We start from the raw sequence: 23,126 nt of genomic DNA on the forward strand, positions 1-23,126 counted from the left end.
GGTTTCATTAGCAAGCAAGCAAGACCCACACACTGAATCACAGAGGAGGCCTATTGATTAGACAATATCCAATATTTACTGCAGCTCAGATAATGGGCTCCATAATCAATGAACAATAAGCTGCGTTCTAGTGGCCCTGCGTGAATGAACCCAGATGGAGCACGAATGAGCATTGCTGGAATAATTGTGCTGTGGCTGGTTGTGCCTTGCCTGTGGCTGTGGGGTCAGAGCACAGAGGCAACTCAATTCAAAAGATGTGTTGGGAGAGAGTTATTTCCTGCAGAACTTCTCTCCTTTCACGTGCTTTTCATCCTGGCCCCCCGTCCCATGGGGTCACTGCTTGCTGGCATTTATTTTATTTTATTTTATTTTATTTTATTTTATTTTATTTTATTTTATTTTATTTTTTTTTTTTTTTTTTTTTTTTTTTTTATTTTAGTTCATTTAATTGTTAGAAGAAAAATCCATGTCAGTCCTATCAAAGGTGTATGCACAATTCCACTGACAGTGATTCCCCACAGACACGCTACAAATACTTGAGGTCAGCAGTAACACTGAGGACCATGGAGAATAGGATCTCCTTCTCCATGGGGGGATGCTCTGCTGTACTGTACCTACTGCCTCTCCCCAACAACCTATTTATATTGGCAATGTTTGCACAAGCCTTGCTGGACAAATACAGAGCCCCATCCTGCAAACATTTCTGCTCTTCTCAGCATACTTTTGGTATTTAAGTATTTGCTGGATCAGGCCCCTACTTCATCATGAATGTCAGGCAAGTTTCAATGTATTTCAGTGAAATGTTAGCAGCAGCCCCTACCCGCAGTGGGCAACTTTAGAAATAATACTTTAGCTTGTCTTTTGAGCCCACCCTGTCTCCATGCTTGATGGAATGCAGAATAATATGGGGGGGGTGGGGGAGAAAAAAAAATTTCTTCAACACAAAATGTTCTGAAAGCCTCATTGAACCTTGTACTGCTTCAAAGCTATCAAGAGCTTTGCTTAGGCCTTGATTTAATCTGAATCAATGCATAATGCAACGAAGCTGTTCATAGTACATTAATTTTACTCCCATTTCAAGCAGCCAGTTTTCAGACAAACACTGTAATCATTCTGAGTTATATAAGTTTATAATGGCTGCTGGAGGCCTGTTGCAATCAGTGCCAATTGCTATTAGGTATGTAAATTGTTATGTAAAACATACAGGTTTGACATTCTTCATCAAAATAACACATGGTTTTAATCTAGGAGATAAATTAGAGTAAATAATATTTCAATCCATGGCGTTTTCCCTTTAAGGAAATAAAGTATCATTCAATCTATAGATAAGGAGGAAAAATACCCCCATTTACAGCTTTTGTTGGAAACTGTGGAAGATCTACATTGTGCTGCAATATTTATGCAAAATTCAGTTTCAACTCTATCTTCTCCACATACAATTAATTTACAGATTGTGGCACTACAAACTGTACATGCCAAAGCAATTCTCAAGGCTGCATTCTGTATTAAGCAGATACAGTCTGGTTTTATTCTCCAAAGTCAGTAATTTATTAACTATAAACACATTTTGGGGCTTAAAAATATGATCCCGTTTGTGCCTTTCTTGACCACCTTTAAATGTCTTCCTTTAATATGTGTCCTTTCATAAAGAACATCTGGGCACAATAAAGATACGTCATATTATTAACTCAGAAGAAAGGCATTACAGACGCTGCAGATTTACAAAACAGAAAACTAGAGAGTTTTCAACATGCCTATTTCTAGTCATAATCAGCGGATTTAAACCTATAAATATCCGGCAGCAACTACCCCAGAAGGAAGAGATGCAAATCTAGGCAGAAGACAGTGAAATGCCTGGACTGGAAAATGTGTAGAGATAAACATGGTCCCTCCCCATCCATAAGGCTTTAAAATAGGCTTTGTGTGCAATTTTCTCCAGAGAAGCCAAACCATTCTAAAATGCCAACAAGAAAGTGAGAAAAAGGATACTTACTCTGCTTAAAACCTAAATAGGGTATTCGTTCAATTGGTGTTTTCCTTTCTTTCATATATTTATAAAGAGCCACAAGGAAAGCCTGCTCATCAGCTCTGCATTCTTCACCTATGGCAATCTTTGATTTATCCTCACTTGAGCCTTTCTTACAGTTGCTGTTGTTACTCTTGGGTTTGGGCAAAGCTGACTTAGCCTCACATTTTACCTGGGAAAAGAAAAGATGTCATATCAGATCTGGGTAACCTTTAATTTTCACTTTAGGAATAAATATCCTCCCCTAGCAGAATGGATTGTTTAAAAAAATGAAGGCCAAACCATGAGACTGTGTTTGAGGGGAAACAAAGGAAGCTATTTATAGAGCTAAATGTCTTGTTCTGAATCTTAGTCACAACATTTTTAAACAGCCACATCTTTAAATCATTATAACTCACTGGTAATGCTCTCCAGATCTGCATTTTTATGACTATACATTGCTATGTCACAGCTTCTATCTCTCACATACACTTGCCATTAGCAAGTCTAATAATAACCCTTGCTCCAGGATTGACACTGAGCATTGTCAACTCCTGTAGACAACCCTTGGAGCTGAGGGTGCCCAGCCCCTTCCAGGAATGCTCAGCAGTCAGCTCTGAAATGACACATTTTTCTCTCCTTTGGCCCACCAAAATCGATGCAAAGCATGGCAAGCTTTATCCAGGCAGAGCCCTCTGCACACAAGTGGAGGTTCTGCTGTAGCACGGACTCAAGGCAAGTGTATTTGAGCATCTGCTTAAACCTGAGCACAGCCCCAAGCATTTAGCAGAAGGGAGAGGCTGGTAGCTGGACACTTTCCTGGTAGACACTGGCATCCCCAATGCACCTAAGTCCCAGAGCTCCACATCTCCCACTGGTCTGCCCAGCAGATGTGTGCCAGTCAGGAAATCAATAAATCGGAACCACTTTACCTCTCCTCAGCATTCATACATGAGGAAAAATACTCAGTGAGACTGGCTTAATCCTGCAGCCCCTCTTGAAGATAATCCTCTCACTGAATGAAGCAAATTACAAATCACTTAAGGTATGTATTTAAAAAAAAAAAAAAAAAAAAGAGCAGGAACCTGATGTTTAAAAGCTGTACATGACCAAGACATTGGGACCATGGGATCAATAAATTTCCAGTACTGGAAGTTCTCTAATACAAGGTAGTGGAGATGGTTATTTTGGATTTGCACTGTCCTTTCAATGCTTCTGAGTGCTGCCAGGAGCCTTCTAGTAGTTCCATACTCCATGCAAGACAGGTCCTTTGTTCTCCCAGAGGGAGCAGGGAGGCTCTAAGAGCCATCACTTGGTATTTTAGGAGGATACCAGAGGAGAGCAGGGTATCCTGCTGTGCAGGAAGGCAGGAGCTCTTGGTCAAGCAGCCCATGGGCTCTCCTTCAGAACTGTCACTTCTAAACTAGGTGCTTTCTGGATACTTGTTGACAATTTGGAAGCAACTGCTATGAAGAGCATTATGTAAATGCTTGTAAACAAACAACAAACATATCACTGGAAAGTTCACCACAACCACAATATGGTTATTTTATCTTAATACAAGATACTCTGGCATTTCAGGCTCAGGGAAAGCAAAATCTTTATATTGATCCAGGTATTAACTTTGCAGAGAGTACTGAGTTCAGGTGATCTGCTCCAGAGTTTTCCACAGATGCTGGACAAAGCAATGGTAGTTCCCAAGCAGAGTGGAGAAGTGGTCACAATTTTCCATGGCAACTGATGCTGCTGAAAAACCTCCAATATTGGCCACTGGAGGGTACAGGCTCGCTCCTCCCAGGCAACGCAGCAGGGACTGGGAAATGGACTTCCTGTGGGATTTTTCTTGAACACGTGCTGCTGAAGTATGTCCAGTGTACTGCTTGATATTCTCCAATTGCACAGCTCAAGGAGATACTGTCTTCCTACAGCACAAGACACCATCCTTTGTGTTTTAGTAATAGATATGCTTGTTGATTAAACTTTCGTAAAGATCACGGGTGTCATCCAAAACTCAGAGGAGCTAACAGGGCTTTTTCCCTATTAAATGAACTTTGGACTTCCTCATCCACTTTTCAGGTCAGCACTGTAATTCCTTGACTTTTCTTACTTTGGCATCTCACAAAAAATTATTTAGCAGCTTCCATAGTTTAGATTACATTGTCATAGGTTTCAATGCTTCACCAAAGACTGGGTTAACACTCCCAAAAGGAATGCAAGACTTCAATAATTCTAGGACTTTTAATTGGAGCGGCAAATTTGGAACAAACTCACTGGACCTGGGAACAACTTTTCAGTTTTGTCACCCACTTGCTTGGGTTCTCTTTTTCAAACTGGATAATTCAGAAGTATGTTTTCAAAGACAACCTGGGCATGAACTCTATGAAATCAAATCTCACAGCTGTGCAAGCAAACTAATGGCAAGGGATACTAGCCTAAAGGAGACAAAGGCAAAGTAATGTTAAGAAAGCTACCAGGAGTGGGAAAAACCCATGGTACACACAAACTTCCTCTCTTTGCCTACATGAGAGCAAAGTCAAAGCCCCTGTGGAACTCAGAGGTGCCAAAATGCAATGGGCTGACTCCAAGCAGTATCAGGTTCAACAAAGCTTTGGTGAAGGCTACAATGCTTCATTTGCTCAGCATCTGAGGCCCAAACCTCACTTCTGGAACCTCCCCACCATCTGACAGGCAATATGGATGAATGCCATGACCAATGATTCAGGAGAACAAAAAGGGCCAAATGCCATTCTGGGTAACACCGGTGTAAATCCAGCATAAAAATATGAAAATCAGTGAGAATGATACCGTATTTGCTCCAAGCATCACAAACTGCCCTTCTCTTTCAAAACACAAACCAGGTGCCACAGCTGGGTTAGGCTGGCTAAGATGGGGTCTGGAACATCTGACCATCTCCTGCTGTGTGTTCCATCAGAGGTGGATGATCCATGACCAAATGGCCAATGAACACTCATGGGTACAACTGTGTGTTTGTCTTCTCCTGCCAGAGGTCACACACAACACAGACCACAACAGATCTTCACTTTACAGTTTCCATCAGATAATGGTCGAGGCACTCGGAATAAATCTCCAGGTCTGAGAGCATGCCAGGCCACCTGTGGCCACAGGAAAAGCATATCCTGGCAACTTTTGAACCAATTTCCCAGATCCTGCCGTACAAATGAAGTGAGGTTTACTTCAGCAATTGCACTAGGAGAAGTAATTAATAGATTCATTTGGGGACAATTTCCATGTTTAACAAGTTAATCCTTTCAGTTCCTCAAAACGGTCAGATCAGCCAGTTTTAAAAAGCATTAGAACACACTCTGAATTGGGAACACTCTCTGGGAAGATGAAGCAGGTACAATGAGGGTCATCTGCTGGAGCTCGCAAGTTCCAAAAGCCTGTCCAGTACTGATGACACATCAAATATGAAAGCCTCCAGAGTCCTAGGAGTGTTTCAAGGGTAGATCTTGATATATCCCTCTCCAGGAGAGCTGATCCTGCTGGAGTAGATGGCCTTGTATTCCTCTCCCAGCCGTGGACAGAACTCCCCTAGCACGTTCCCAAGGAGGCACTAAAATTGATGCAGTGACCACCAAAGAGATCAAGGAAGCAAAAGCAAGAAGTGGCACACAAAAGACCCACCTTCCCTGGCAGCACCTGCAGGTCCAGGACCACTCTACCTGTCATGCCATCACTCTATTTCTAACAAGTCACCTGTACTGGAATTGACCCAGAAATGCACCAGACACTTTTCCTTGTCAGGTTAACTGTGAAATCCTCAAAACGATCTGCTGATAGCTCAAGACAAACATGCCCGATGAGAACTAGGTTTTAAGAATTAAGCTTTCTAGTCACTGGCAGTTGAGAACATGAAATTCAGCGAGTCATGACAACTATGCAGCTTGCATTGGTCTTGACAGGCTCAAAACCACAGCCTTTGGAATGCCCTTTCTGCCGTTTCCCAACCCAAACCATACAGCCACTGCAACTCCATCAGAGCTGTCGCCCCACCACTGAGAAATGAGGCTACTGCCAGGCACTGAGTGACACGATCTGAGAATGCAAACAGCACAACTTCTGGTCAGAAGGGATTTTATCTGCGACAAGAATATGGCCAGGACTGCAAACGCTTCAGCATCTGACGCAAGTGGATTAATCCCATTTACATGAGCAGTGTTCAATCCTGCTCTCCATGGACCCATTGTCAGCATCAGTCAGACGTGGAGCACTCACAGAGGAGGATAACCAATGGCAAACTCCACCATGGAGCTTCAGATGATGACATCCCAACAGTTCCCAGCAATGAAAGATGGTAGGTGGATCTCTATTTCTCCCCTTCCCCAAACACCCTTCTCCTCCCTCCCCAGTAAGGCACAGGCAGGGTCTGCAGAAAGTGCAGTACATCTGCTATGGAGGGTTTGATTCACTGTCCTCCTCTCAGGGAAGTGTACCCACAGCCCTGAGACACAGATTGATGTGAAGAGCCACAGTGAAGTCAGTGTGACTACATGCGAGGACATTATATCATGAGCATGTCTATTATTTATAATGAAATTAAGCTGGCCAAGATAATTAATGCTATTAATATCTGCACAATGATGAGCACAGTATGACTAGATAAATAGGTGGAATTACTTCTTATCTGAAACATCCTCCCATCTGACTAGTAGTGTGAACCCAAAGATAAACAGAGAGGATAAACAATTTGGTATGAAGTGTTACTGTTGTTTTTAATTATCTAATACCTATATATCAGGTGCTGAAGAGGCAGAGCTACTTGTGCTACAGTCTGGGGTGCTTGGACAATATGGTCCATGCCACAGTGCACTGGCAATATTTTGACATGAAAAATGGCTTGGGGGAAAGGGGAATTGAGGCAAATTGAGACATTTTCACACAACGGATTTTGCACATTCTTTCACAGGAAAAAACATTCAGACAAACTTTATAGTATCTGGCAGGACCCTGCAACTCAACACACCAGGCTCCATCACCTCTTACCATGCCTGTCTAATACGATCGTACAGACTCCAACTGAGCACAATAGGGCACAAAAAGAAGAGAAACAATGACTTAAGGGCAGAGTTTCATCATGAACTTCAGCCTCTTTTATCGTCATCAACAGAAGGCACAATTTTAACTGAACTCCTAGGGAGGAGGAGGAGGAGGTGGAATTTAATTTGCCTTCCTGTGAGAAACTGAGAGCAGAACACTCCTACTTGACCTCTTTAACCTCCTAATCTCCCAGGACATTCACTGTGTACAACAATACCAACGCAAATGGATCTATAGATCCACTGTATTTCCTAAAGAGATGGTCACAACAATGGAAGTGTTTTTCAGATACACATCCATCTCATTCATTGAAACAAGAGATTTGGGAGGAGTTGGTGTAAAAATTAAGTATATGCAAATCTTTTTAGCTGTTTAGCTTAAAAGTATAAGCAACGAGGTTCTGTCTCAGATAAAAATCAACTATTGCTTTAAGTAATTTTCCATCTTTGCACCTCAGAGTTTCTAATTAAATCATCTTGAAAGGAGCCATTTGTGCTGCTCTTTTTTTAAGAGAAAACTAAATTCCTGTCTAAAACCACTCAGACAACATACAAAATAGGATGCAATTTATACTACAGAAACTCCATTTTAAAATATTTTAAGGAAAAGACACAAACCCACAAATATCTTAGAGATTAAGTCCATAAACACTAATCAGTGATCCAATTTTTACTTGCAGTATGGGCTAAGCACTGCAGCACATACAGAAGACTCTGTAAAAGCATGCACTATTCAGCAAACCATGGAACATGCAGCTCAGCAGTCAGTATTAAAGAAACAGCCCAGATTTTTTTTAATGCTTTCATATTGAGTTTCTGCCTTTCTATATATTTTTTTCCCAATTAAAAAATGTTGAGATCTTAACATCAGGGTAATGTCTTTTGTGTTTGCTTCTTAGAAACCATTACTGAGGCAGCTCTTGTTTCATAGTCTGTTTATCTTCAAACTTATATTTAGAAGTACATTGTAACAGGGTGAGCTGCTCCCAGGTTTATTTTTAATTCCTAGATACTGTCACACACTATGTTTGTGTGTCACAGAATGTGAAAACTAACACTAGATGCCAAGAAAGCTTAAGCACTACCAGTTACCAACAAGCTGATAGCATTAGGTTGTTATGTGATTATAATTGCTGGTAACTTTGAACACAGACATGATTTAAAGTGAAAAATAAAGCTATTGAAAAATATTAAGTTTACCTCCCCAAGAAAATAAGTTACACTCTAAATGTGAAACCGCATGCTGGGAAACAAAGGCAGGGTTGTACCTAAAAAAGAAGAGAATGCCGAAAAGAGTATTATTAAGTGATTTACCTTGGCAACAGCTTTGCTTTCAGAATTATTGTTGGAATCCTTAATGCCATTTAATGAATCTCTTCTCTGTGGGCATGGCTTCTTTTTGCGCGGTCTGCCTTTAAGATTTGGCGCTGAAAATTAATGGAGAACACTTTGAGCACATTGTCTTATACTGGATTCTTAACAGGCGAAAGCATAATAAATAATTCCACTGCAATCACTCACAGAAATGTACACATCTGTCTACAGTAAATGCTTATTACAGGATTCCTGTCCTCTATGGGTTACATCTTGACACACTATACATTTCTATAGAACATCCCCCAAGGCTAATCTATTCCACTTTCACATAACTAATTAATATTAAGTCAAACACTGGTCTCCCAAGAACTCAGAGAGAAAGCACAAATATTTTTCCCTGGTACAAAAAAGAACAAAATTTAATATTAATAGGCAACTTTGCATTAATCACTCTGCTGCCTTTATTTCTAATCTTTAAACAAGAGTACTAACTGCTATTTCCAACTTTGGGAAACATCTGGCATTGGAAATGCTCTGAAATATTGAAATTCCTCACAGCTCCAAGAAATGTTTATATATCCTGTCAGCCTTGTCAAAGTTTTTCTAAAAAAGTTTAAGAAAAAAATAAAAAATTACCCCTGAGTCTTGAAAGGGATCAAAAAAACCCCTTAACAACTAGTTCTGGAAGTTGACAAGTACTGAAATAAGTGATTGATTGTTTCATAAGGGTTACATACCACACATACAAATTAACGTGAATCACTTTCAGTTTTGTCCAATTCTTAAGATAAAACAGCTCTGAAATAACACAGTGACTAAATCCTAGCTGTGCTGAGCCATACGAGGAATGGGATATGGATCATCATAAAAAATATCACCCTCATCTTTCAATAGTGCTATTACAACATAAATTATGATCATATATAGAAATACTAGATGAAGCAGATGTTTGCTCATTATTACATGTCCCCCCTGCTTTCAGATTTAAAAATCAGCCTCTGACTACTATGGTAACATTTAAAATGATAAACAATTATTAACTAATGACTGTACCGAATAAGATAATTTCCTTTAAACCTTTAATTTTTAGGTAACCATTGTTTTCATTACTTAAAGGGATGATTAGAACAATGTCAGAAATCTAAACATCAGAAACCTCTTGAGTGTCTTCTAATTGTTTCTAATCTTACATTTGTTACACAGTAAGCCAGTGGTTTCAGGACATTTTACATTTTAATTAGTTTGCAAACACAATAAAGGGTGCTAATTTGATTTTATAGTTTGAGTAGCACTGTCATATTTGGTCTGTTCAGAGAAAAAGAAAAGCTTTGGGTTTAAAATAAAAAGTCAGATCTTTTTTCTTCCCCCAACGCTGGTGTAAGGTAAAAAAAAAAAAAAATCTGTATGTGTATGAGTATATATATAAATGCATGTGCATATGGGAGTAAGTCCATATTTGTGTCTATCTAAAAATACATTTATCTCCCTACAGAAATATCTCCATCTATCTCCAGTGAAGCACATTCTGCTTATTGAAAAGTACTGCAGAAAGCAATTCTGAAATTGTCATCTGAGGCTAACATGCAAAATCAAACAAAGAGAGAAAGAAATGATTACCCATTCCAGTCGACAAACATCTGCCTGATTTATATCTGTACTCATGAATGCTACAGCATGTGACTGCACACCACGTCGCTGGGAGTCTCAACGTGGTGTGGATGTCAGTGCTACACAAAATGAACACAGAGTGTTTGCTCGGCGCTCAGCAATGCCCTCCCCCAGCTCCATTACTCATACAAACAGAGATGAGCGGCTCGGCGGGAGCGTGGGATGAGCTGCGAGGGCTCCAGCGCCGGCTGCCAGCGCTGGCCACGCCGCCCGGCCTTATTTATAAACCCCGCTCCACCTTTGATGTCTTCCTGATGCCTGCAGGGATTTTTTGGCACACGACCTGGATGGGATGGACGGATCCTTAGCCACGGTCTGCCTCAGCGGTCGCTGAGTTCTTTAAAAAGGTACTGAAGGAAATAGAAATGTTCCCTCAATTTACTACACTTTGGCATACATATTAAAAGATTAACCTTTAATGAAAGGATCCCCAGGCCTGGCCCAACCAATGGCCAAAGAGGGATGTGGCTGAGACACCATCAAATATACTCGCATGTGAGTTATTTGTCCTTTCTTTTGTTCCTTCATTCCCTTCTTACTTTTTAACAAATAAAGAAACTAGTTCAAGGCTCAGTGTTTTTCAAACACACTTGTTATCCTGAGTTTTGGCACTGTACTTTGCATCACACTATAAAGCACTGCTAATGTTTTGCTAAAAGCTTTAAAAGCAAGAAGGCATTTGTTCCCAAATTCCAGGTATATTGAGCTTGCATATAAACACTGTTTGAATTGGAGCTTTCCACGGCAGAACTGGCACAAACCCACTACGAAATGGGGTATTTGCATTCTCCCTGTGGCTCAGGAGCTGCAGCAGGGAAGGTCTGTCTGCAGCACACACAAGGACCATCCCACATGCCCCATGGCATGATTTTAAATCACCTCAAGCCACTCCAGATCTGACACACAATTAACAAGAAAGCAGCAACAGGAATTATTATCAGAAGAGAAGGTCCTGGCATCTAATATCTACTCTGTAAAAGAAAACATTTGACATAGTCCCAAGTCACACTTGAAACAAAGCCATTAATATTTGCTCTCTAAACCATTATAAATAAACACATTATTTGAAGATTATTGCATTTCAGTGACATTCATTTTGTTCGTGTGAGCGAGGAAATATGACTAGGACTGAAGAAAGAATTTACAAGTCACATTCATGTTTCAATTTTGTCATCTTTTGTTTAATTTTTGACATATTCATGAGCATGCTGCAAATGTCTTGAATTTGTTATTCATAATTATTTTAAAGCAATTTTACACATTTTGTGGCTTAGTCACATTCAGTTTTCCTGATGATGTTGGATGTTCAGTATGTACTGGACAGCTAAGTGAGTATCCTATGGGTTTTCTTCTGTTTTCTAGTGGAGAAGGACTTCTGGCATGACTACCTAAGAATATCCAAAATTATTCACTTTCTTCATGTGTTTGTGCATATGGCTTTCAAATTCATTTTCTGAAAGCATTTGTGGCAGTGAGGCCTGATAATTTGCACATTCCCAGAAGGCGAGAGCATAAGCAAAGAAAATTGAAGTAAAAAATGAATAAATAAGTACAGAAAAAAGTTTGCAGTATTTGCCACCTCTTCAGTGCGAGTGCTTGTAACAGGACTATGGGAGAGACAACACGGTAGCGGTTCTAAAAACTTTCTTTCCTGTGTAATTGACAACATGATTGCCTTTTGCCAACGTGTGGTGTTTTCCCACTCCTTTTACCTGCTGAGTCCTGGCAAACCTTTCAGGTATGGCCAGGTAAAACACAGCTAGCAGCAAAATCCACAGAAGTACAAGTGAACACTCCTTGAGCCTGGAGGAGTCCCCAGACTGTGGCTGTGCTCTGTACTGCCAAAACCCCAGCAATGCCCTACGTGTTTTTACTGCAAACTGTTTCACCTGAGAGGTTAAATGCAAAGCCTGTGTCATGCACAGCATGAGTTAGCTTATCTGGAGATGGGGACTGGCAGATCTTTGCTGTCTAAACATCTCCCAATAAGAAGATGCTTCCAAAGCCCGTTCTTGCACAATCTGCCTACAAACTACAGCAATGGAATAAGGACAGTTCAGAGGCATCTGTGCAGAGAAATAAAGACCAGGAATCACTGAGAAGATCAGCTGTAGGCTCTGACCCACCAAGAGAACCACACAGAAAAGAGAGGAGCTTCAAGGCTAATGCTGCTCACTAGCTAGCCTGTTTCCTCCAAGCCACAAGTTCTTTCTGTTCATGAAGCCAAGAAACAGCATCACTGCTCAAAAATGACATCTTCCCCTGCAGCACTCTCACCAGTGCAAACACCAGGGTATTGTAGGTGATTGGGATAGGCCAGAAGGAGAGGCCTATCCTACCCTGCTCACCTATGCAGAAAATTCATAAGGTTGTGGCTACTTTCTCCAGTCACTACCATCCTCAGTTGTTCAACTTTCACAGACAATTCCTGCTCAGCAGGACACGAGAAAAAGGAGAATTTCCATGCCTCACTGCCTAGAAGAACTCCCAGCTTTGGTTATACCCCAAGAAAGGCAAGTTCTAGGCAGGGGAAAGAGAAATACCTGAAAGTGGGAGCTGCCAAAATCAACCATGACCATTAACACTATTTACAATGGAAACACATGGGCTGCCACAACAAGACAGCACATCCACCTACCACCTTCTTTTCCCACGTGTCCAGGATGAGGAAGTGACCACAGGGCTTACCATCTCCCTGTTATCAGGTCAGCCTCACCTGAGCTACATCCACACTGATAATGCCATGAATAAGTCAAGAAATAATGGCTGTTGTTTTGGGGTACCTGACTTTAGCAGGTCACTTAATGTAAAATTACCTCTTTTTCACGGGTTTGATTATCACTGGAAGTCCAGTGAGTTCAACCCTCCCAATAACACTGTTCCCTACATTCACATATTTTGGCTGATGCAGAAGATTTGTTGTTATAGGGAGGGTGTTAAAAAAAAATAGTGGCCTTCACAGAACTGAGGTCAAGCTATGTTGGCACTTTGTCAAAATCAGTGGTGTAGCCAAGAGTTTTTAATGAGCCTGGAATGCATTACCTCATTTTTCATACCTGGATCACTTACTCATGTTGAGCCCAAAATAACCTTGGACCTTGCTGGCTGCTCAGCAAACCATGTAAGTAAACAAGTACTGTACTCATGCCTAAAACATGTATCTTTTAAATGCTTGCTCCACATTTCTTACTCTAGAACACATCTGAGCAATTGTAATGCCCGTGATCAAAGTTCTTGCGTTTCCAGGCCTCTCTGACCTGTGTAACTATTTCCTGATACAATTTCTGATTCTGGCTGCTGATACTCCAGTTTCTCAGACACATTTCAAATTAGGAGAAAAAAAGGAAAAGAAAAAAAAAAGGGAAAAGAAGGCCATTGCCATATTTTGCTGAGGAATGTACTCAGCTAATAGACTTACAGCTTAGACTGCCAACCAGATTCTTCTGGCTGCCTGCTGTTTTCTGTGACTATGTTTTGTGGAAAGATGAAGGAAGAACAACAGCATATTTGCCAACTGCAAAAATCAATTAAAAAAAAAAATCAGCTGAGCTTCTAAAAATCTCCATGGTCATCAACAAAGAAGGGCCAGCAGAATGGGTCTACATTTAGGGTGGCTCACAGAGTCAGGTGAGCTCTAAATGCAGAGCTGGGAGTGTACTAGAGAGAGGTAATCACAAACCAGGATTCAGATGGAGCAGTGGAAGTTGCAAGAAGTGAATAAACTGGGATGAACAGTGGTGCTGGATTCAGAAGAGACATGAGGCAGTGGCAGCACAGCTGCCAAATGCATCCACAGCCACTCTTCCCTGAAGGACACCTAGTGCAGCATCCCCTCACAGGATCCTCCTGCACCGTGCCAGTCCTTCACATGTCTTCTGCACAAAAGCTGCAAAACCATCAGTACATACAGAACAGATTAGGAGATCTCCCCTCCGAGGCAGGTGGAAATGGCAGGATGTGTCAGATCCCAGAGCTACTCATGAGTCAGGTGCCAAATAGAAGCTGGAGGTGGCATATGAAGGTGCCAGGCCATCAAGGCAAGGTGAGAAGAATGGCCCCAGATCTCCACAAAATCCATGAACTGACCATGCCTGTTAGCAGGTGGCAAACAGCTGGTTGTTGAGGACATCCCTAACGCAGCCTGGCAAAAGTTAGCTCTTGGCTGAAAACCATGGTTACATGTTGCACCTTTTAAAATGTAATGAATAGAAAGTTAACAGGTTTAATGGCTTTAACACTTACCCCTCTAGGGGGCTTCCGGCAGTCGGCAATATGTGGAAGTTAAGAACAGCATATTGCTGTATTTAAGCATGGTCTCAAAAGATGTTCAAAGCTTAGTTAATCTTGCATATTTTGTGGAGTCCCAGCTGCTTCCTTGATTTCCCTGTCACCACCACTTCCTTATTTTATCTCCTTCCCCTCATTCCCTTTTCTGCATTTTGACTTCGGGCCTTCACATTTAATTTATTTTCCTTTCACCCCTGAAAGTTTATTTAAAAGCTTTTGCCTGCAGGAAACAGGGTCCAAAAATGAGGGCTTGGGACATTTATTGCCCAGGCACGCTGAGCTGATGAAGAGAAGCAGCAAGCTGTAAGTAACCTAATATTGCATTGAAAGGGTAGAAATTAAAGTGCCTGGAAAAGAAAGCAAAATATCAGGCTATGTTAAAAAAAACCCCAGACTTGTGTTTAGGAAACAACAGTATCAATTCAATTTGGGGAAGGTCCCAACAGGATCCTAAGTACACCTATGGAGGTCAGTGATGAGCACCTACCAACAGCTCCAGCTCCCACCAAGCTGTGGAGGTCACACAGCCTCTCTGTGCACACACACATCCCTCATGCTTGCTCAAGCTGACATGAAACAACTTGAATATCAAAATTATTTTTACTAGGCTTTTTCTAAATGAAAACACTTGTTTATTCCTTTCTTTGTAACTGAACATGCCAGGCCTGACCTGGAAACTCCAGAGCACAGCAGCGAACAACCTTGCAGGAAACGTTAAGGAATCATTCTGCTTTCTAACCCACATGGAGAAAGAGTGGACTTGTGTAGCCATTTCTGAAAGTTTTGTTTTGGAAATGAGATATCCCGTGCTCCATGTGGGGAAAATCAATTTGCAACCTCTCTAAAGAAAACATTCCCCATTTGGAAATAAGTGAAACAGACACTTCCTTGTGTGGATTAATGTGGAGACACATGACTTGCTGCAGACTGTTGTTTTGACCCCCCCTCCTGACCAGACAATCTCTGAAAAAAGCAAAATGCTAGTATTTTTCATGAATTACAGTTCAGACTAGCATTGCTTTAAACAGAAAATTTACAGGCACTGCAAACGCCAGGTTGGCAAATTTTGCCAAAAAATGAATGTTTCTTTTTTCCATGGAAGATGGAGATAAAGTTCAGGATGAGGCTTGGAGTCTCTTTTTCTTCATTTCAGCATGGTTGGATATTAAGACTTTTCCTTGATCTGGACTTCTTTATGTCCTGCTGACTAATGTGGATTAAAAAAAAAAAAAAAATGGAAAAAAGTTGGGTTTTTTTCCTGGACAAAATCTATATATATGCTGGAAATTATGAAGTGCAGTGAATTGAAATGGAAAGCTGAAGACTTCGGAGAAAAAATCTATGCTTGACAAATACATGACATTCAAGTAGACCTCAGAGCAAATTAAAATAATAGTAACAAAAAAAATTCAGTGTAGGCCTATTACTGGCTACAGATGACACGACTATTACTAATGATTCAAAAGGAGGCAGAGGTGTTTGGTAAATATTTGTTCCATACTTGCAAAGAAGCCAGATGATATGCTTGCAAAAGAATATAATTAAAGCCAGTCAATTGACTTGGTTTTACAGAAACCAGATCTTAAAACAACAGAAAAGAAAAACAAACAAAGTACCTTATTTTACACTTTGAAACTATAAGCTAGGTTAGAGAAACTAGCTGCACACATGGAACTTACCTGCATTCAGTAAGATAGCTGATTTAATATTAGATAATACTTTGATTAAAAAACAGCAATACATAATTTTATTCAAGCGTATATTGAATGGATTAAGAACTGGCTAAATGTAGGCATCAGTGGGGAATTTCTACCAAATGAAAAGATTTCTGGTGGGATTCCACAGCAACTGCTCCTAACCTTGTAAGTATTACAAATTTTCATCAGAGAAATAAATATAAAGCCCCTGACAGTTACATTCACACTGACACGAGGACTGGCACAGTGCTAAGACTGACTCATACAAATGAGTAATCAGAAGGAAAACAGACCAGGAAAACACAATGCTCCTCAATACAGCTCCAGCATGAAACCTGCAAACAGGGATTACAGGTCCTATTGACCAAGCCAAGGGTGAATGTTCATAGGCCACTCCCCACTGGAAATTCAACATACGCTGATAGGAAGATGCTGTGGCCAACGGGATATCTGCCTTCAGGCAGGTCTGAATAACTCAAACTGTGCTGGGTTTGAGCAAAAATAACAGAGCAGTCACTTTACCAGGTAACAGGAGCACCTCAAAGGTAAGAAAAAGCTGGTACACAGGAGCGAGGAGGCATCACCAGGCATGCCCAGGCAGTGCAGTCCCCATACCTGATCCAGTGCCAGAATATGGAGGCATGTGTATAACCAGCTCTCTCAAGGCCTTTGGGAAAAGCCTGAGCCAGACACAAGCCGGTGTGCACAGTGCAGGAAGTAACAGATGAATTTGAGGGTCTGGAGGGTTGAGGCATCAGTCTGGAGCTGGGTGTCCCGCCTCAGGCACGGCGAGGGCCGAGCCCACGCCGCTGCCAGGAGAGCCTGGCCGCTGCGGGCGGCTGAGCAGCCTGGCTGGCTGCACGACGAGGCGTCCAGCTGTCTGGCTCTGCTCCTTGCTCAAACAGCTGTTTCCCTTCTCCTTCAGAAAAAAGGTGGTGAACTGGATGAAAGAGTTTGCCAGCAATTTTGGCTGATGAGCCACTACTTGGGGTTCATACCAGATTAGATGACTCAGTGGTTCTTCTGGTGAGAAATTGCATGAATATAGGATCAAACATAGTGAAGTACTGAGCAATGCAGGACAAGGAACATGAAGGGCTGCAGACTTGATTCAGCAAAGTACATGCCTCACTCATAAAGAGCTGGAGCATGCAAGGACGTCTGATGACCTAACTGGGGCTATTCACATCTTTGAGCCTGTGTTAAGCATTGAGCGCAGCCAAGCCAGCATGGCTCTCTCTGCCACTAAGGGAAAGAAGCATTCGAGCCCTGATCAAAGAAATCTTCCTATCTCATAATGAAACACCCTGTGCTTGGGCAGCATCACAGGATCAGACATGGGTTCATAGAAGTCCCCTTTCCCTCAAAAATCTACAGTCAATTTCCAGCCCCAAAGCCCTCCATCCCCAAGGGTCACCTCCTGGGAGGTTGCACCCAGCAGACAGGGGCTTCAGTTTCTGTTGGAGGGTCAGAGCAACACTCAAGAAGTGTAGGCCTGACTTCTCAAAATAGCCAAAAAAAAAAAAAAAGCAAAAGGAAAGAAAGGAAAATGAGCAAATGAGCAGATTCTAACAGATTATATAATAGCCAAGACAAAAGCAACGCAAACATGGCAGCAAGAAGTGAAAATGCACAGCAAACCCATGTAAGTCAGCCTGTCTGATCGAAACTCATCAGAACACTCAAGGCAGACCCTCCATTAGAGGGCTGTAGAAAATAGAAGGCAAATCTTAGGGCAGTTTTGCTAACAACGTTTCTTTTTCTCTCCAGTAAAAGGCAGCGTTTGTGTAATTGCTGTCTAGCAGAGTCAGCAGTACCCAATGGAGACATGACCTACATACCTCAGAAATACAACAGGAACGTAACCAGTCGTATCCATGCAGATAGATGGATGAGATGGGCTAATTGACTGATGGACATTGTGCACGAATATAAACAGGCAGAAATTCATGCCAGAAGGATAAAATGGACAGTTTCCAAGACTTTGCTTTTGGGAATGACAACGCCAGGTAGGAGGCAATGATCATCAAGTTGTGCACAATGTGAAAGTGACAAATATATTATTTAAACAATCTCTTGCATTTCTGATTTGTAACTGATTATATAAGATTCTTTTTTTCTGTGTAAGAATATTATAATTTCCTTTCCGTTTTTTTTTTCCTTTGCACTTGATCATTGTACTGCAAAGTAATCAAAATTTGTTAGGCATAATCAGCCTGCATGAAGATATTAGTGAAGTGACAAGCAGAAACTACAGAGTAAGCTCTCCCCTCTGATGCCTCCATTCAGCTGCCACCACAACAACTACACAGGGCATTAGGTGGAGGCAGGAGCAGCAGCCACAGCCTAAGCCCTGTGCCCATTCACATCTCTGGGTTATCACCTACTTTACTTGGCTTGCACTTGGCTTGCCAGGCCCCCCCACCACAGTGCACAGAGCCAGCAAAGGGTCAGAGACAACTCCACTTCTGCAGACAGCTTGGGAACAAAGCCTTGGCACCCCGGGAGATCTGCATACACCTGACATGGGGTGTTACTGCTGAGGTGCAGAGCGGACACTGCGCAGCACTGCTGAGCACAGGAAGGCATCTGAACTTTTTCATCCATAAAACACAGAAGTGCAACTCTGGCCATTTTGTCAGATTGTGCATAGGCAGCTAGGGAATCTGTATAAGTCCCAAAACACCCCAAAAATGGTGGTATTAAAAGTCCTGACTGTAAGATCATGTGCTCAGTTTAAATGAGTGCAAACCCCATGGACTTGGTGTAATCATCCCAAACACCAACACAAACAAAACTGAACCCATCTCTTCATTTCGGCCCCAGCAAATCTCTAGCACTCAGAAAAATCCAAATAAAACTGAGCTGTATCCTTAAATTTATCTGAGCAGGGCAGGGTTTAAACTAAATATGCAGTCAGTTGTGCAATATTCTTCCGTAGTCAATACTGGTTCTTAGGAAATTATCTGAGTGAATTAAGTGGAAGACTATTAAACAATTTACACACTTCCTTGTGTTTCAGATGTCTAATTATAGCTGTGTTTGTCTCTCCCCGCAGAACTGTTGTATACCACATGGTATGCATATTTCAGCATCCAGCATTATTAACTCATGACCGACTGTCAGTTGATCATTATCTAACACATGGGGTCTGCAAAAAAAGCCTTATTTGGGCAAGAGCAGGCTCCGGACCCGCTCCCGCTGCATTTTCCCCCAGAAGAACTTCAGCTGGATTATTATCTGCTGTCAATGGAAACTCCGAGGTTACTTATGTGAAATCTGCAGACAGGAAAATAAATCCTCACTGAGTTTAAACAGTTGATATTAAAACCATCTCCAGCTCGGCTGGTTTAAAGAAAACTCTCAGTTGCCCTCTAGTGTCCCCCTGCTGCCACGCCAGGCAGCCTGCCCGCCGCTGCCAAGGTCACACAATTTAACCTGATTTCACGACGGCAGATTTATTATTTGCCTAATATTTTGCACAAAAGGGGGGGGGGATGCTTTTTCCCCCCTGAAAATTTCAGGGCTACGGCCCAGGAAGCCCAGAGCTTGCATAATGTTTACAGCTGTAACTGAGGCGCATGACACACGGGTTTTATGAGTGAGAATCTCTGAAATCGCTCTGTGTGCAGCACTCCATAAAGTTCATTCATAACTAAAAATAGACTAATGTACAAACTGATTTAGCATTATACTGAAGCTAAGGAACATAGGGAGTCTGCAGAATTCCCTAATATGGAAGAGAAGCTGAGTTTTCAAAAGCAGCAGTTTATTTGTTTCTGAAAATGGACAACATATGTAAAAGATTTAATACACAGAACCAGGTGTATATATAGCCTAGATCTTCATATGTGCCCATTTTCATGCTATATAAAGACTTTATACAGCCTGAAACTATAGATTTAATAATAGATTACTAAATTAAGTCTGCACAATCACTTCATAAAATAAATAATTTCAATTTAAAATACAGCTGAGGGGTTTGGACAATTTCCTGCATAATAGAGGCCCATCCCTGAAATGTAAATAACACCGGTATTAAAACAAGTCAATCAAGCATATCACAAAAAAAAAAAAAAAAAAAAAAAAAAAAAAGGTACATGAAAACAAATGCGTTTTCCAGTCTATTCTAAGTAAGAATACCAAAAGAATACCAAACCTCAATTTTATTTGAATGCTGATTTGCTACATTACTACTGGGGTTTTTGTTGTTTTTTTTTTTTTTTTTTTTTTCCCCAAATGTCCTGTTCTTCCTTAGAGAAATCCAGGGCTGACTAAGTCTTAACATTTTGAAAACAGTAAACCATCAGGGTTTTGCAACAAGAATTATTCACTGCCTTCCTGTGTACTGTCAGCATTCTTAAAATACTGTTACTATAAAATTAAACAGTGTGCTCTTCAGAAACACATGACGTTGCTTGCTCTGTTTTTTTAACTGTAATTGTGCAATTTTAAAATTCTCTTCTTTCTCAATGCCTTCTCCCCAAACAAATACGTTTGATAGTTATAAGATTACAAAAACAGTTTCAACAACTTCTTTTTTTTTTTAAACTTACAGGTCACCTGTAATATTATTGACTGATTACACAGTAAAAATGACAAACATTACTTTATTTGGTATATATCCTAAGTTAATGATAAGGCCTTCTCGTCTTAATTTGACAAGACTGAAATATCACAAGAAGTACATATGGCAATTCAGAAAATATAATCAGGGAAAAGGCAAAATGAACATTTCAGAAGACAAATGGTTTGATTTGCATAAGCAGATATTTGTAAGGCTCCGCCTTTCTCTACTGCCTGAACAGCACTTTCCATTTCTCTTGCTCTCACTTTCACAGCATAGTTCACAGGCACAGTAATTTCACTTTCCACTCCAAAGTGTTGCCCCAATGGGTAAGAGGAGGTTTTTTCCAACAGCAGCCAGTGATGCTGTGGGACTCTGGAGAGGTGACACTGTGCATCCAGGTGAGGAGGTGGCAGGACCTGTGCAGGAACCTGACCCAGCGGTTCCAGCCATACGTGCTGCTGCATCACCCCCACTTTTCACAGGAAGGTTGTGTCCCAGCTTCAACTTATGCCAGAGCCCCAAAACACTGGAATTGCCACTAAAATAATAAACAGCGTAGTACAGTTCTAGCACCACCTGGCCATGTCAGGGATCACCTGCTCCCAGACCTGTCTCAGGGACAGAGTGGGACTCCTGGAAATCCACTGGTCTCTTGGTCTCTCAAATCTCTTGGATTTAATTTTTTCCTAGAAGCCTCCCCATCAGCCTTGACCTGAAGCTACTTTGTTTAGGAAATCTGACAAAGTGACATGGGTGGCCAAACCTACAGATCTGATTTTAAACAGATAAAACTAGCACCAAGACAAATCATCACCTCTTCTGGATTTCCAAGTGCACAATTAAGTAAGACTTGGACTTCAGCTAAGGTGAATATGAAGATTCATTGTCCCAAGAGATAAATATTGACTGAGGAAAAGCAAAGGTCAAATTGGTCAATATTTATTCAAGAAACTCTAAATCTTGATGCAGTGTAACATACACTCTGAATGTCTTCATCAGCTGCCTCTGAAGATCTTTTCATTATGACATAATACTACAGAAGTATCTTCTCCCCTGCAAAATTCACATGTAAAAAACCCTCAGAAACTCAAACACACCAACTGCAAATAGGAAGCTTTCTGTGCCAATGGCCTCAGCAAAAGCACATGTTGATTTGCAAATGCTATCTGCCCAGTCTGCATGCCAAAACTCAGTAGCCCTGAACTCTGAAGATGAGAACAACAAAAACTTTCTGACTCATCGCATGGCAATATTTCAGACTACCATGAACAGAATTTCTTCTTTGGTGAGGACTAATGCAACCCCATCTTCCTCTGTCTCAAGTATCAAGTAAATTAGGACTGAAATTTTATCTCTGGCTTGTAGTTCACATGAAGATTTACCTTGGTACAACGCTAAACAAGAGTTTTGGAGGAGTTATAGTCCTATTATTCACTGTATGGCAAGTCCTAATATTTTTCTGAAGTTTTAAGCTTACTGCCTGTTTTCTGAAGATTTTCTACCATGTTATTTTTGTCTGAAGCCACAGTGCTATGGATTCTTTTCCACATAACAGCACTGTTGAAAGCAAAAATCCCAGGGAATTTCTGGAAACTGATTTTTCTGAAGATGCATTATGAAGGAAGACACTTGCATCCTCTGGATTTTCAATGAAGTTATTCCCAGAATTCCCCTTAGCACTTTCACACAGCCACTCAGTCATTGGGAAGGTTTTAACACTCCTACTCCTATGTTCATTCAAACAGTCCAGCAGAACTGGTGAACTCCTATTTCTAACCTTTTGTCTTCACTAAACACTCAAACGTAGCGGATTTGTTGCAATCACCATGGAGATCTGTTGGTTTCAAATTAGGCACAAATTGTTTGTTTCCTCTGCTATTTTTATTGTGTTTTGAGCCTATTATGCTCATCCCACCCTGCCCTTTCCTTATCTTACTGGCAAGTAAGAAAAACTGGCTCCACTGGGAAGTCAAATCCTAGACACAGCAGCTCCTGAACTCCGTGGAGGACGGCGATGGTCTCCTCTCTTCTCAACCACCTTTCCTCACTGTTGCCAACCAGTGAGTCTGCACAAGGTCAGACTACTCTGATCAGATGACACAGAAGGGCCAAATGAAGTAAATGTCTGCTAACTGGAAGAGAAATGTGAGCCTTGCTTTGTGCAGCTTCATAGTTAGGCCTACAAGGGTTGGAAGAATTAATACACTCACTGCAAAAGGGAGTGATGGGCAGGGTTTGGTCTCATGTGTGCAGTGACACGAATGAACCACCAAGGGCTGGCATGGCAAAGGGAAGCAGGATGGGGATGGGACCATGTGGCAAGGGGGGCAAAGGTGAGGAACTGAAGAATAGGAGGACTGAAGCCATAGGTACTAGGGGGATCCGCACTTCTGGACTGTTTGCATTGCATACAGAAAGCAATTAAATCCAGCACTCCCAAGGCAGGTGAAAGTGTCACCAAGAGACACCTGGGCTATTGCAGCCAGATGCTATGGAGCACCCTCTCACCATGGAAAGGCTCACTG

The 23,126-nt window shown here is 41.4% G+C and overlaps 1 protein-coding gene across 10 annotated transcripts in view; it reads right to left on the bottom strand.

The window, feature by feature from the left end:
- ARID5B (AT-rich interaction domain 5B) overlaps nt 1–23,126 on the bottom strand; it is a 150,953-nt gene that overhangs the window by 29,402 nt on the left and 98,425 nt on the right. For 8 of the 10 annotated variants that reach the window (XM_064430000.1, XM_064429998.1, XM_064429994.1 and 5 more), the window contains 2 exons: nt 8,377–8,489; nt 1,994–2,198 (listed from right to left, as the gene is read on the bottom strand). In XM_064430000.1, the coding sequence (XP_064286070.1) occupies nt 1,994–2,198; nt 8,377–8,489 (318 nt within the window). Of the gene's footprint in view, nt 1–1,993; nt 2,199–8,376; nt 8,490–9,996; nt 10,085–23,126 lie in introns of those variants that run through there. The other 2 variants (XM_064430003.1, XM_064429996.1) reach the window with 2 other exon arrangements.

The sequence above is a fragment of the Passer domesticus genome, chromosome 8 (assembly GCF_036417665.1).
Source record: "Passer domesticus isolate bPasDom1 chromosome 8, bPasDom1.hap1, whole genome shotgun sequence".
In the NCBI taxonomy this organism is placed as follows: domain Eukaryota; kingdom Metazoa; phylum Chordata; class Aves; order Passeriformes; family Passeridae; genus Passer; species Passer domesticus.